The 14,195-nt window shown below is 56.9% G+C and overlaps 1 protein-coding gene across 3 annotated transcripts in view; it reads right to left on the reverse strand.

Annotated features, from left to right (window-relative positions):
* ACSS2 (acyl-CoA synthetase short chain family member 2) overlaps positions 1-14,195 on the reverse strand; it is a 35,508-nt gene that overhangs the window by 5,383 nt on the left and 15,930 nt on the right. For 2 of the 3 annotated variants that reach the window (XM_054173440.1, XM_054173439.1), the window contains exons 3-11: positions 10,755-10,846; positions 10,125-10,228; positions 9,798-9,870; positions 8,569-8,644; positions 6,992-7,106; positions 2,570-2,707; positions 2,206-2,376; positions 969-1,102; positions 364-496 (exon numbers count right to left, since the gene is read on the reverse strand). In XM_054173440.1, coding sequence (XP_054029415.1) covers positions 364-496; positions 969-1,102; positions 2,206-2,376; positions 2,570-2,707; positions 6,992-7,106; positions 8,569-8,644; positions 9,798-9,870; positions 10,125-10,228; positions 10,755-10,846 — 1,036 coding nt within the window. Of the gene's footprint in view, positions 1-363; positions 497-968; positions 1,103-2,205; positions 2,377-2,569; positions 2,708-4,791; positions 4,831-6,991; positions 7,107-8,568; positions 8,645-9,797; positions 9,871-10,124; positions 10,229-10,754; positions 10,847-14,195 lie in introns of all 3 variants that reach the window. The other variant, XM_054173441.1, reaches the window with a different exon arrangement.

Below are 14,195 nucleotides of genomic sequence, written 5' to 3' on the forward strand. Positions count from 1 at the left end.
TGCAGGCTGCTCAGGGCAGCTGTGGAGATGGGGCCTTGGGAAGGATACAGCTGGGGACAGGGAGCCTGTGTTTGGACTTGAAGCTTTGGAGCTGCTGGGAGAGGGAAAGGGGGAGGAGAGCAGGGTCCAGAGCAGACAGGCAGGGACCCTTTGGAGAGAAGTATTTCCCTTTGGAGCACGTTTGAGGTCCAGGAAAGAAAGAGAAGAAGGGGAATCAAGGCTTGCAGGCCACACTGGAGTCTCCTAGGCAAGCAAAACAAGGGGTCCACCCAGAACCAAAGAAACACTACAGCAAAGCTGCCCAGGCACCCTGCAAGGAGCACCAGGGAAAGAGGTCCCAGGGACACCCAGGAGAGGACTCACTGTCTCTGTCTGCCAGAAGGTGTCCACAATGGGACACCTCTCCTCTCCCACCACGCGGTAGTACCACAGCCAGGCCTCAGGGTTGATGGGCTCCCCAACGCTCCCCAGCACCTTCAGCGTCTTCCTGCTGTGCCTGCAGAGAGGAGGGGGCTGGCAGGGGCTCAGCAGGCCAGGGGGAGCAGCAGCTGTCAGCTTGCAGCAACCCCTGGGCACCCAAGGTGTGCTTGGGGCTTCGGGCATGGTCCAGGCCCTTCTCAGCCCTCTTCCGTGAGGGAAGAAATGAGACCTCTGTGATCGTGGGGTCTTCTACCCCGAGCTCCCACTTGACTCTCTTCCTTCCCTGGGTCAAGGAGCAGCAGGCAAGAGGTCTGTCTGCCCAGCACACCTCTGTGAGCTTTGGGTCAGGAGCAGGAAGACAACCTGCAGTCTCTGAGCTTAGCTGCAGGGTCGCTCAGCTGAGCCACAACGCAGCCGGCGCTGGGGGCGCAGAAGCGTGGCCGTGCGGGGGGCAGCAGCTCCCGGCCTGTGCAGGCTGAGGAAGCTGCTGCTCAGGGAGGAAGGTGCCAGAGGGAGGGACCCCCATGCCACTGGGCACTGGCACTCACTTTTGGACAGGCTCCTCCCCGTGCTTCATCAGCAGCCGGATGGCTGTGGGCGCCGTGTAGAACTTGGTCACTTTGTACTTGTCCACGACGCTCCACACGCGCCCCGCGTCGGGGTAGGTGGGGACACCTTCAAACTGAGCAGCAGACAGGGCAGTCACACAGCCAGGCCCCATGCTGCTGCTTTGCAGCGCCCTCCCAAGCAGGAGGAGCTGAGAACCACTGGGAGCAGCAGGTGGATCCCAGCATGGCCTCACAGGAGTGCCAGCCCAGGTGAAACCAGCCCAGGGAAGAATTTCTTCCTAACATCCAGCCTAAACTTCCCCTGGTGCAGCTTGAGACTGTGTCCTCTTGTTCTGGTGCTGGCTGCCTGGGAGAAGAGACCAACCCCCACCTGGCTACAACCTCCCCTCAGGGAACTGGAGAGAGCAAGGAGGTCTCCCCTGAGCCTCCTCTTCTCCAGGCTAAGCAACCCCAGCTCCCTCAGCCTCTCCTCACAGGGCTGTGCTCCAAACCCCTCCCCAGCTTTGTTGCCCTTCTCTGGACACCTTCCAGCATCTCAACATCTTTCCTAAACTGAGGGGCCCAGAACTGGACACAGGACTCAAGGTGTGGCCTAAGCAGTGCTGAGCACAGGGCAGAATGACTTCCCTGCTCCTGCTGGCCACACTGTTCCTGATGCAGGCCAGGATGCCATTGGCCTTCTTGGCCACCTGGGCACACTGCTGGCTCATCTTCAGCTGCTGTCAACCAGGACCCTGAAGCACCCTAGCAGCTGGGGTGACCACTGTGACACAGTCCCCCCCAGCCCAAGTGACCCTGCCCACACAACAGAGGGTGAGAGGCCCAGACACAGCAATAGAACCATAACCAATAGTGCCAAGAAGCCCAGAAGAGCCCTCCCTGCCCCCACCCCCCCGCAGTGAGAGACCGATGTCCCTGCTCCCGTTTCCCCGGGGATCTTGGGGACAGGCCTCTGGCTCCCTCATCTGTCTGCAAGCTACAGCTGCAGGCTGCCAAGGGAGTTAAAAGCAGGCTGTCAAATCCGCTGCAGCAGTGAGAACATCACCCCCTGCTCCCCACCCAGCTGTGGCCACCCACAGGCTAGCTCCCCTCCCTGCCAGCCGTGCCCTCCACGGGGACTGCCACCCCTCCTCCCAGAGCAGCGCCTGGAGTGAGAGGAGGCTCATCACAGACCTGCAGCCACCGGATGAGGCAGGCAGCCGCAGGCAGCACTCACCAGCACGCTGGTTGCCCCGTTGGCCAGGGGGCCGTAGGTGATGTAGGAGTGGCCGGTTATCCACCCAATGTCGGCAGTGCACCAGTACACATCCTCAGGCTGGTAATCGAACACGTACTTGAAGGAGGTGGCAGCAAAGAGCATGTATCCGCCCACTGTGTGCAGCACACCCTGGCAGGAGAAGGCACACAACCCTCAGGACAAGCTCCCAGCAGGGCCCTCCCCCTCCCAGGCCAAGAGGAGGGTCGCTCATCCCCGAGCTCCAGCAGCAGCAGTGACCCCGTCGGCCCGCCCTGTGGCTCCCACGGTGAGCCTGGGCACAGCTGAGGCGTGCTGGTGGAGCCCGGGGGGCTGGGCAGCACACCTTGGGCTTGCCGGTGGAGCCGCTGGTGTAGAGGATGAAGAGCCCGTCCTCCGCGTCACACCACTCGGGCTCGCACTCGCTGCCGGCGCCGCTCATCAGCTCCTGCCACCACACGTCCACTGCTGGGTTCCAGGGGGTCTGAGGGAAGCAGAGGATTAGAAACGGGCCCACCCAACAGCAAGAGAGGAGAGCCCCGACCTCCCCTCTGTCATGGACCACAGAGGCAGACCTTCACAGCACAGCTTCTGCCCCAGACTTGTTTGCTGCAAACCATGCACCAGAGCTGCAGCTCCCGCTCCTGCAGCTCCTCTCCTCAGCCCACAGCCACAGTCTGGCTGCCAGACCCGAAGCAGCTTGTCCAGTCCACTGGTAAGGCTGATGAAACCCTCTCAGCAGCAGCCAGGAGAGAGCCTGCAGCAGCTGCTGCTGCCCCAAGCTGCAAACAGCCAAGCAGCACAGCCAGACATCCACCAGGCCCACGCAGGGCCCTCCAGAGCAGCATGGCCCAGGACAAACAGGAACACGTTGGGCTCACACTGCCTGGCCCTGCAGACCCCAGGAGATCTGTTCTCAGGATGTCAGGGTAGGAAGTGACTGCTCCAACACAGACCCAGCCAGCCCAAAGGAGCTGCTTGAAGACAGCAGAGCTGTAAGAGAGCCACCAAGGCTTGTGGCTGATGGGCAGAGGTCACCCAGGAGTTGTGCTGGGGGTTACCTCTGTGGGGTGGCACAGGTCAGTTCCACACCTAGCTCCATCTGACCTTTCTGCCCTTCCTCAGAGGAGCCTGGGGGTGGCACAGTGGGGAGCACTCCCCAGCCTCATCACACACCTCCACTTCCCACATCTCTGCCTGGGCAGAGCCTCACAGCTCCCAGCTGGGCCACATCTGCTCCTTGCAGAGCTCCTACAGAGTCCCCACAGCTATGGAGAGCAGCCACAGTGTCAAAGGGTGACTCTCTGCAGCCTTGAAGGTGTTCCTGTGCCATCTGGAGGCACCAGAACCCCAGCACCCAGCTCCTGCACATGTGGTGCAGGGGACACTGCTTGACAGCCCAGCACAACCTGCTGGGCACAACCTCAGGTGGACCTGCAGGTCCAGAGAAGAGCCATGAAGATGGTCAAGGGGCTGTGAGGACAGGCTGAGAGTTGGGGTTGTTCAGCCTGGAGAAGAGAAGGCTCTGAGGAAACCTTGTAACAGCCTTCTAGCACCTAAAAAGGCTCTACAGGAAAGATGGGGACTGGACTTCATCAGGGAGTGCAGGGATAGAACAAGGGGCACCACTTCCACACTGGGCAGGGGACACTCAGATTAGCCAGAAGAAAGCAATTCCTCAGAGGGTGGGGGGTGAGCCACTGGAACAGGCTGCCCAGAGGGGTTGTGGATGCTCCATCCCTGGAGCCATCCAAAGCCAGGTCAGACAAGGTTTTGAGCAACCTGTGGAAGGTGTCCCTGCCCAAGGCAGGGGAGAGTGGATGAGGACCTGTAAGGTCCCTTCCAACCCAAACTGTTTTGCCCACATGCAAAGCCCTCCCAGATGTCCAGGGCTCCTGGCTTTACCTGGGGAAGCTGTTTCCACAGGTCTGTCCCCCCACAGCGAGCTGCCAGCAAGGCACTAGTCCACATAAGCCCAAGACAGGCTCACACCAGCCCATCCAACAGCTTTTCAATCACTGCCCTCCATTTCAGCACCCAGCTTCCAGTGCCCCATGGAGGAGGTCAGAGCCAGGGCACAGAACACAGCCCCCGAGGTCAGGCCCACCTCTGCCTGCCTGGGCTGGGGCAGGCAGAGCCTGCATGCTGGGTCCAGAGCAGCAGGTTTGCTGCCTGTGGCCCCCCAGTGCAGTGAGGAGACTGTGGGTGCTCCCTGCCAGCCTCACCACCGAGGGAAGTGCCTGGTGAGAGCTGAGCTGCTCTGTAAAGGCAGAGCTGAAGCGGTGCCCCAACGCCCACAGGGCATCCCCTGGCTCCCTGCTTCCCCCCATCAGCATTCCAGGACACAGATTTGCTCCTGCCAGCAGAGTTGGTGGCACTGCACTGGCCCAGACTCGGTGGGCAGCCCTGGCAAGCAGTGGGGGCTCTATGGCTAACATGCAGCTGCTGGCAACCCGGTTAGGAGGGCAGGGGTGGCCGGGCAGCCGGAGCAGTTAGGGAGCTGGAGCGCTGGAGGGGGAAGCAGGAGGGAGGTGCCAGGAGGAGGAAGGCAGAGCTCTGTGTAAATACCTTGGGATGGAGTCTCTCTGAGCTCTCAGCCTTTTTTTCCTGTTAAAAGTCCACAAAGAGGGTGTGAAAGTCGAGAAGGGGAGGACCCACAGCAGGCTTTGCAGGCAGGCAGCTGGAAGTCCACAGGCCTGGGTGCTGGGAAAGCATCCCAGCAGGCTGGGGAGTGCTTCGATCTAGGGCCAGGCCAGGAGATGCCCTCTGAACAAACTCCTGCCCTTATCCACCATCTTCCCTTGCCATCCTCCCTGGCAAGTCACAGAGGCCACCCTCTGCATGTGGGCAGCTGGGTACAGAAGGACAGAGGCAGCATACAGCCCACAGACACTCCAAGAGCCCTGCACAAGCCAGCAGCATGGAGAAAGCCTACTCAGAGGGAAAGAAGTCTTCAATAAGGTGTCTGAACCAGCAGAGCAGCAACAGGCCAAAGGGAAGAGACCACTGCAGCCTCCTCCCTCCTCCTGGGACATTCTGCACAACAACTTCCCCTCCCAACAGCAGACTTCTCTGCTACAGCCTGACCAGGGAAGCCTCACACAGGAAGGGGCTGCCCTGCTCCAGTTTTCCCAGCCCTTGGCAGCTGCCCTCTCCCAGAGAAGGAGCAGAGGAGGCCAGCAACACCCCAACCAAATCAGCACAGCTGAGGGAAAAAACCAAATGAACTCCAAGGATCTGCTGGACTTCTTGTTCCAGGGATGTGCACAGATCATCCCTTCTGAAAGCAGGGCCCAAAGCTCACATGTGCTCTCCAAACACAGCCCAGTTCTGAGCAAGCAGCAGCCTGGGCATAAGCCAGTCCAAGTAATCACCAAGCACACAGGGACAGAAGACAAGGAGCTGTCAGGCAGCTGAAATCAGCCTGCCTTCTGAGCAGCTGAAGGCAGCTGGTAGCTGCCAGACACAGCAGGACTGCACAGCAGCCTCAGGAGCTCAGCTCCATGACATCTTCTCCTCCATCCACCTCCCCCCCTCCCCCAGGCCTACAGCCTTTCATCTGCTTTGAGCTGCAAGGGAAGGGCCCAGCCCTGAGAGCTGACAGCTCCTGAGCCAGCCACACAAGGACTGCACTGCTCTCACTGCTGTTGTGCTGGGGGCTGTGCTGAACCCACATCACAAGCACAAACCTCCTGGTTTGCCTCTCCTGCTGCCACTGTCACAGCTACAGTGCAGGGTGACATCAGTCTTTGCACAGAGGGGGAGACAAACACAGGGTTAGTGTGGCAGATGTGGGCCTGCCATCCACCAGGGCACCCAAGGCTGAGGGCCTAAAAGCCATTAAAGCTGTCCTGGTTTCAGACTCTTAGTTTGCCCCTCCCATACTCCTGCCTCCACTGAGAGTGAGCACAGCTCAGACTCAACCAGGCTATAAACAGCCCCAGCAGAGAGCTGAACTGAAGTGGTCCTCCTTGGAGTAAGTGGATATGCAGGTGGGGACTCTGCTCTTGGATCAGGATGTGCCCCAGGAGCCCCCCTGGGCTTGAGTAAGGCCTCCCCTCCCCTTTTGCTGTGTGAATCCTTGGGGATGACTTCAACCTGCCCTAGTTGAAGTCAGCCCTGCTCACTGCAGGGCTGGACTAGGTGACCTTTAAAGGTCCCTTCCAACCCAAACCAGTCTGTGATTCCATTGTATCTACCTCCTGGAGTGAGCCCTTGCCTCTGATGGGTGAGTGATGCCTTCTTGGGTACCCTGGAGGAGGAGGTCCTCCCTTTCTGGGTGAGTGTGGGCACATTCTTTCTACAAGAACATTCACAAAGCCTAGGAAGGAGCTGTGTGGTGTTATGTCCCCCACCAGGCATCACTTTGGCCTGGCACAGTGCTGGGTCAGCTTTGCTTGGAATAAATCCCCACCCTGGGTAGCTGCTGCTGTCAGGTTGGTGGCAGTTAGTCCTTCACTGAGCAGAGACAGATGGGCATCTTCTCTTTGTCCTAGAGCCTCTGGAAGGTCCACCCCATTGCTCTGGGGGGGTGCTGTGGGCTGGCAGCTAGCAATGGTGGTAAAGGAAACAGCACAGAGAGGATCTTGGGAAGGCAAAGAAATCATTTCTCAGACCACTCCCAATGCAAGAACAGCAAGGAAGGGAGAAAACAGGAACAGGAATCAAAGAGGAGCACTGCAGAGGAGAGAAGCACTGCAGTGGTTCTGCACCAACTGATGTGCTGGGCTCAGGCCCACAGCAATGAAATACACCCCCAGGAGCATACCTGTACATCCTGGCACAGCCTCTTGAGAGGAGGAGACCTGCTGCATGATCCATCCACTGCTGCCTCTTCCCTCCCCACATGTTTCACCACGATGCACCTTTTCAACAGGGTGCCCCTGCAAAAGGCAGGACCTTCAGATCAGTCTGGCCAGGCAGGCCTGAGCCCTTGGGGGGCTTTACTGGTGCCACTGCAGGCAGAGCTGGGGCCCTGAGCTGCTGTTGTGGAGCAAATGGCACCATGCAAACTCCAGGCACACCAGGAACCACCAATGGACAGCAGCCAAGGGAAGAGGGCTTGGAGGAGAGCAAAGGTCTGTGCACAGCTTATCAGGTATCATTCCAGGGAACACAGATGCTGTTCCAGGGAACTCAGGGACCCCCAGGTGCCTCTCTCACAGGTCACTCCTGGGGAGATTCCTTGGAAATCTCCAATTTGCCTGCCTGTGGCCACAAACAGGACTTCCCACAGCACCCAGGGAACATCAAGTGGCTACTTCAACCCCCAGCTGTGATCAACTGTTTGATCAGAAGAGGAAAGGCTTCCAAAGCCACATCATACACCACAGAGAAGGACTGGGTGCTTGTCCCCTCCTGAGGGCCAACACAATGCAGCTTGACCTGATCTGATCTCCCTCAGCCCTTTCAGGGGTACACTGTCTCCATGAATTAAATCCCAGCTCCAGGATCACATCTGTCCTGGCAGTTACCTGCTTTTACAGACACATGAACCCATGCTTTCAACATTCAGAGTTTGAAATGCTTTTAAAGAGCTGGACTCTCTCCCATGCAGACCATCTGCCCTGAATTCTCATGCCTGCTCTCACTTACAAGACCACATTTGGTCTCACACAAGCTCGGTGTCTGTCAGCTTGGAAAGGACATTCCCCCAGGATTACTTCCTTGTCCTAGTGCTGCTGGCCACACTGTTCCTGACCCAGGCCAGGATGCTGGAGCCATCTTGGCCACCTGGGCACATGCTGGCTCATGTTTGGGCCCCTCTGCTCCACTGTGCTGAGACCCCACCTGCAGTGCTGGGGCCAGCTCTGGAGTCCTCAAGCACAGCAGAGATAGGCACCTGTTGGAGCAGGGCCAGAGGAGGCCACAAACATGATGAAAGGGCTGGAAGCCCTCTGCTGTGAGGCCAGGCTGAGAGAGTTGGGGTTGTTCAGCCTGGAGAAGTGAAGGCTCCAGAGAGCCCTTCTGGTGGCCTTGCAGTGCTTAAAGAAGGCCTCACAGTAACGCTGGGGAGGGAACTCTTCAACTCTTCATCAGGAGTGACAGGACAGGGCAAGGGATAGTAATTTCAAGCTGTAAGAGGGGAGATTCAGACTGGATATTAGGAAGAAAGTCTTGCCAGTGAGGGTGGGGAGACTGGCACAGGTTGCCCAGGGAGGTTGTGGCTGCCTCCACCCTGGAGGTGTTCAAGACAAGGCAAGGATGAGGCCTTGAGCAGCCTGGTGGCAGGTGCCCATGGCACAGGGGTTGGAACAAGAGGACCTTTAAGGTTGCCATGCAAATCACTCTGTGATTCTGTGAGTCCAGCAGCAGTGCCCTTCTTACAAGGGGATCCAAACTTACTTCTCTTTACATTTCTGGAGGGCTTCATCTGCAATCTGCTTCAAGTTGACCAGCTTGTCCCCTCGGTAAAAGGCATCTGTAAAAGGGGAAAGAAGAGAGAAGGGCCTCACAGCCTGGGAGAGCTGGAGGCAGCAGGCACTTCCAGGAGAGCACAGCACAATTCATGCACTGCACTGAGGGAAAGCAGGCAGGCAGCTGATGGAAAAGGTTTCCTAATCCACCCTTTTGGCCTAGAGAAACAGATGCCAAGACAAATGGTGAAATTCCTTCCCTGGGAGAGGTTCCAATTTGACCTGACATGTCTCTTGGGAACAGTCTGTGGGAAATAATCCAATGCAGCCAGAACAGAGATTGCAGCTTGGTGGCCACAAGGATAATCAGAAGGCTGGAGCCCCTCTCCTATGAGAACAGACTGAGGGAGCTGGGGCTGTTCAGTGTGGAGAAGAGAAGGCTCCAAGGAGACCTTACTGTGGCCTTCCAGTATCTGAAGGGGGCTCCAAGAAAGCTGGGGAGGGACTTTTTGGGGTGTCAGGGAGTGATAGGACTGGGGGGGATGGGAAAAAACTAGAAATGGGGAGATTGAGATTGGATGTTAGGAAGAAGTTCTTCCCCATGAGGGTGGTGAGGCACTAGAACAGGTTGCCCAGGGAGGTGGTGGAAGCCTCATCCCTGGAGGTTTTGAAGGCCAGGCTGGATGTGGCTGTGAGCAACCTGCTCTAGCCAAGGGGGTTGGAACTGGATGATCCTTGAGGTCCCTTCCAACCCTAACAATTCCATGATTCTCTTAATAAACTCACTCTTTTTAGCACTATTTCTGGGGCAGTGCAGTGGCCTCTGTGCAAACACCACTGCTTGCTTGGTGTCTGCTTCACAAGGCTGAGATGGCCTTGAAGTTGGGAAGGGAGGGAATTCCCCTCTTTGGGCTGCCTCACAAATGGCACATCTTGCAAAGACCTGGCTGATATGGAGGAGGAACATGGCTGAGAAGTGTTTGGAAACACGTCACCAGCAGCTGATGGCATCATGCTTTGCAGGACAAAGCAGACAGGCTGCTCCTGCTGCGTGGGATGTTCAAAGTGGGAAGCAGCACTCAAGCACAGCTACAAGCAGAGCATCCACCCTGCAGCAGCTCAGCTGCAGCACTGCCAGTTCCAAGTGCACCTGGCTTTTAAATCTGAGAGCTTTCAGGCAGGCCAGAGCCGTGGCTCAGGGGCACAGAGGCGTTTTACCTGCCGTGATGAGGAGAGAACAGCCGCAGTCAAGGATCCGCTCGCAGAGGGACTCTGCTGAGAAACCTGCAAACTGGCAGAGGTCACACAGCCACGTCAGCAAGAACACGAGCAACCAACCCAAAACACCCAACAGCTGCTGGGCACTTCACCCGTGGTGAGTGATACCACCAGGCACTGATGGAGAGAGCTGCAGGAAAGGGCTAGGAAACAGCAGCACCTTGATTTACTTTCCACCTATCTCACGGTCAGCACCCATCCTTCCAAGCCCTCTGCTCTCCCTCAAACAGCTCAGCACCCAGAGCAAGGCAAAGGGCTTGTTCCTACCACAATGGAGTGCAGGGCTCCAATCCTGGCACAGGCAAGCATGGCTACCACCAGCTCCAGGATCATTGGCAGGTAGATGGAAACGCGGTCGCCTTTTCTCACACCTGCGGAGGGCACATGAACACAGCTTCAGTCCAAACGAGCACACTGCAGGTGCAAAACCAGGGCACAGAGAGAAACTCCTGACTTGAAAGCAGCATTTAGATGCACACAATGAAGCTTCAGCTGGAGTTAGAGCTGAGCCAGCCTTGGGTTTGTTTTTCAAGCCCTTGTAAGATGGCTGCAGTGAACACTCCACGCTGTCGCCGAAGGAGGCAGAAACGTAACCAGTGCCCACTGGGGAAACCCCAGAGCAGGAAGTTTGGAGCACAGGTCCCTTCCTTGTACAGCTGACACGGCCAGAACTGTTAGTTTTCACAGCCAGAACCAGAGATGAATCTCCAAAAGCATGCTGCAGAGCAAACCCACACCCAACCCTGTTTGGCAACGCTGGCGCCAGAGGGAGAAGCGCAGAGCTTTGCAGGGAAGCGCTCACCAGCCTGGCAGCCACACCACAAACCAGCCCAAGTTCTGCCAGCCTGGGCTGAGGCCTCCCCAGCCTCCCAGGCCCCCACTGCTTCAGCCCCCTACCTTGGCTGCGGAGGATGTTGGCAAACTGGCAGACCTTGTGCAGCAGCTCCCTGTAGGTGATCTTGGCGGAGTCCCCAGGTTCATTGCCCTCCCTGAAAAGCAAGATCAAATCTGTCACTGACCCAAGGGCAGAGGGGCACTGCAGGGTCACAGCTCCCTGCTGCTTTGGACAAGGGACAAGGGCTGTGTCCTCACCTGCTCTTCTGAGCGTAGAGTAACCAACCCCAGAAATCCAACCCTGGACTGAAGTTCACCAGCAGCAAGATAAAGTTCTCCAAACTCAGTCCAAAATCCCCAGCCCCCACCCAAAAGCAACTGAATGCATGGCTGGAAGTGGATGGCACTCTGGGAGAGGAAGAAGCCATTCATGGGCTCAGAGATGCATACAATGGCTTGGGTTGGAAGGGATCTCAAAGGTCATCTAGTTCCAGTGCTCCCACCATGGGCAAGGACACCTTGCACTAGACCAGGTTCCTCGAGGAGAATCTAACCTGGCCTTGAACACCTCCAGGGAGGGGGAATCCAACACCTCCCTGGGCAACCTGAGAATGAGAATCAGTGCCCAGGGCAGGTGGCTCAGGCCTGGCATCTGAGCATTTTCCTCTTCTTTCCCTGCCAGAAGCAAGAGCATCACTTGGAGCTACAGGACACATGAAACCAGCAGATAAGGTGCCTTACAGCAGGGCACTTGGCTAGCAAAGAGAAAACAGGAAATCAGAGTTTCCCTTTTGATGTTATTACTTGAGGGTCAAAGATCCAACAGCTGATTTCAGAGCTGGACTGAGCAGCTGTAACTGATCTGGCTCTAGGGAAGAGCATCTGCTTCTCCTGTGCCCAGCCACGCGCTGAGTGCCTTCCCTCCCCAGGCACAGACAGTGCTCCTTGGGGCAGCTACACCATGGGTATACTGAGCCCACATAAAAGGCTGTGCCAAGCACTCCATGCTTGCCCAGCAACCAAGGGGAGAGGACAGCTAGGCCTCAGTGAACCACAGCTTCAGGACGAGCAGCCCTGGGTACTCCTCTGGGCAGAGCTATGCTGTCTCCCCACATGGCACCCATGGGGGGCATGGACCTGCCCTGTGCAAGGCACAGCTCAGATGTCCATCTCTCCCCTCAAGCACACCAAATCCTCATCCTCCTCAGGGGGCTTTGGGAGGGAAATTCAGGCCAGGGAACACACTCAGGCCTGTCCACAAAGCCAGCACAGATGGGGCACTGAAGGAGAAATGCAGAGCAAAGGCCAAGGCAAGTTAAAACTTCTGCTTTTCAGAGGGCTTTCAAAGTCTTTTCTCTTTGTTTGTGTGACTGCAAAAGAGCTCCACTAGCATCAGCAGGGCAAACCTCAGGCTTCACATTTGAAGACCACTTTGTGCTTAATGGCAAATGAGTCAGGGCCACGTCTCTGCAGGACAAGACCTCCCCTGTCACAGCATCTCCAAAGGCCTCCGAGCAGGCTCTCAAGAGCAGGCTTTAAGGCTCCCCATGTCTGAAAATAACTTGGATGCCCACAGCAACACTCAGTGAGTGCCCACAGCAGCCTTCAGAGACTGCTCTGCCCTCTTCCCTGGCACAAAAGCTCAGAGCATTGTGCACTTGAGAAGGGGTGTCTCAAGGGGTGCCCACTCGCACGCTACCACCAACTCCGTGCGTCAAAAGCAAAGTCCTGTGAGTGGCTTCCTCACGTCAGTGCCCATTGGATACAAGCAAGAGCTGGCAGCCCCAAGCCTCTTGCATGGAGTGGCTTGTCCAGATTAAATGGAAAAGAACAATAAAATAACTCCACACACACACAAAGCATTACTGCAGTGCTCCCCTCCACACCCACGGCGTTGCGTGACCCATTTGAGTGAGGGATGAATACAGCTGCCCTGGGCAGCACTGCCTGGAGCAGCAGGAAGCACAGATGGGACTTCTGGGTTTCAGGGTAACTGCTGATGGTAATTGTGGTTAGCAAGGGCTGTAACACCAGGAAGAGGAGCTGGTGTGCAGGAGAAAATGATGCAGAGAAGCCAAGGAAGTGAAGTGTTCTAACACAGACAGTCAGAGAGGGAAAAATCACAGAGCAAAGCAAGACAGGGCACAAAGCCAAAGCCTATCTGACCCCATAAAGGCTCCCACTGAAGACCAAAGGGGCTGAAGATGCCAGGCTGGATGTGGCTCTGAGCAACCTGATCCAGTGTTAGGAAGAAATTCTTCACAGAAAGAGTGATTGGCCCTTGGGATGTGCTGCCCAGGGAGGTGGTGGAGTCACCATCCCTGGAGGTGTTTAAGAGCCTGGATGAGGCCCTTGGTGCCATGGTTTAGTTGATCAGATGGTGTTGGCTGATAGGTTGGACTTGATGATCTCAAAGGTCTTTTCCAACCTGCTTAATTCTGTATTCAGGGGGCTTGGAACTAGATGATCCTTGAGGTCCCTTCCAACCCTAACAATTCCATGATTCTAAGATCCTTTCAGTTCCTCCTGTAGGTTCCTGTGACCACCCTCAGATAAAGGCATTCACCCAAGGCACCAAGCACAGCTAGGATGTGGGGCACCTGGAAGGTAAGTTTTCAGAGCAAAGCAAACCACCTCAAGGCCACCAGGTTCTGGTCCCCAACCTGGCAGAGGCAAGGGAGCCCACAGAGCAGGTTTGCACAAAGCAGAAAACAGACTCCACATTTTAGCAAACATGGGTTCCCAGTTTGAGCAGGGTGTTGGAAGAGGGAAAGGACCTTTTCCCAGATGATGCAACACTGCAGGAAGAATTTGCACAGTAGGCAGCCATGGAAAGCCTCCAGTAGAGACAGGGCCTGGGTTAGTTGTTTAGGTGGTGTTGGATTGGTTGATGGGTTGGACGCGATGATCTTGAAGGTCTCTTCCAACCTGGTTTATTCTATTCTATTCTATCTCCTGTGCCATCTGAATTAAAACATTCTCAGAGCCCAAAATCCCTTCTAAACATGGGACCAAGCTGGTGCATGAGAGGCACAGGGTGGAGACAGCAAGGTCTCCAGCCCCTGCTCCACCAGCAGCCTGCCCCCGGCTCCTAGCGCAAGGCAAAGGAAGGAACTTTCCTCTCCGCAGGCTCCTGCTCGGTGACACCTCCTCACGTGCAAGGTCACTGGGGACAGCCAGCCAGGCTCGTGGCTTCCTGATCCAGCCTGCATCCAGAATTAGAGCAGCCAAAATGCCAGGCAGGGCCGGGATGAGCCAAGCTCCTGCCAGCTGGGGGATGGGCTCACGTGTGCGCCGCATGGGCGGCCAGAGCCCCAGGCCTCCCCACCGCCTGCGCTGGCACACAGGGCTGCGTGCTCAGCCGCCGCCTCCGGCTGCTCGCACACCTCAACTGCTGCCCGGCCTCAGCTGTCAGGACAGCCAGAGACCTGCAGCCAGCCTGGCAGCTTGGGAAAAACAGCCACCAGAACTGGAAATGGGCTGATTTGTGCCACCAAACCGCTG

This window comes from Dryobates pubescens, chromosome 26 (assembly GCF_014839835.1).
Source record: "Dryobates pubescens isolate bDryPub1 chromosome 26, bDryPub1.pri, whole genome shotgun sequence".
In the NCBI taxonomy this organism is placed as follows: Eukaryota; Metazoa; Chordata; class Aves; order Piciformes; family Picidae; genus Dryobates; species Dryobates pubescens.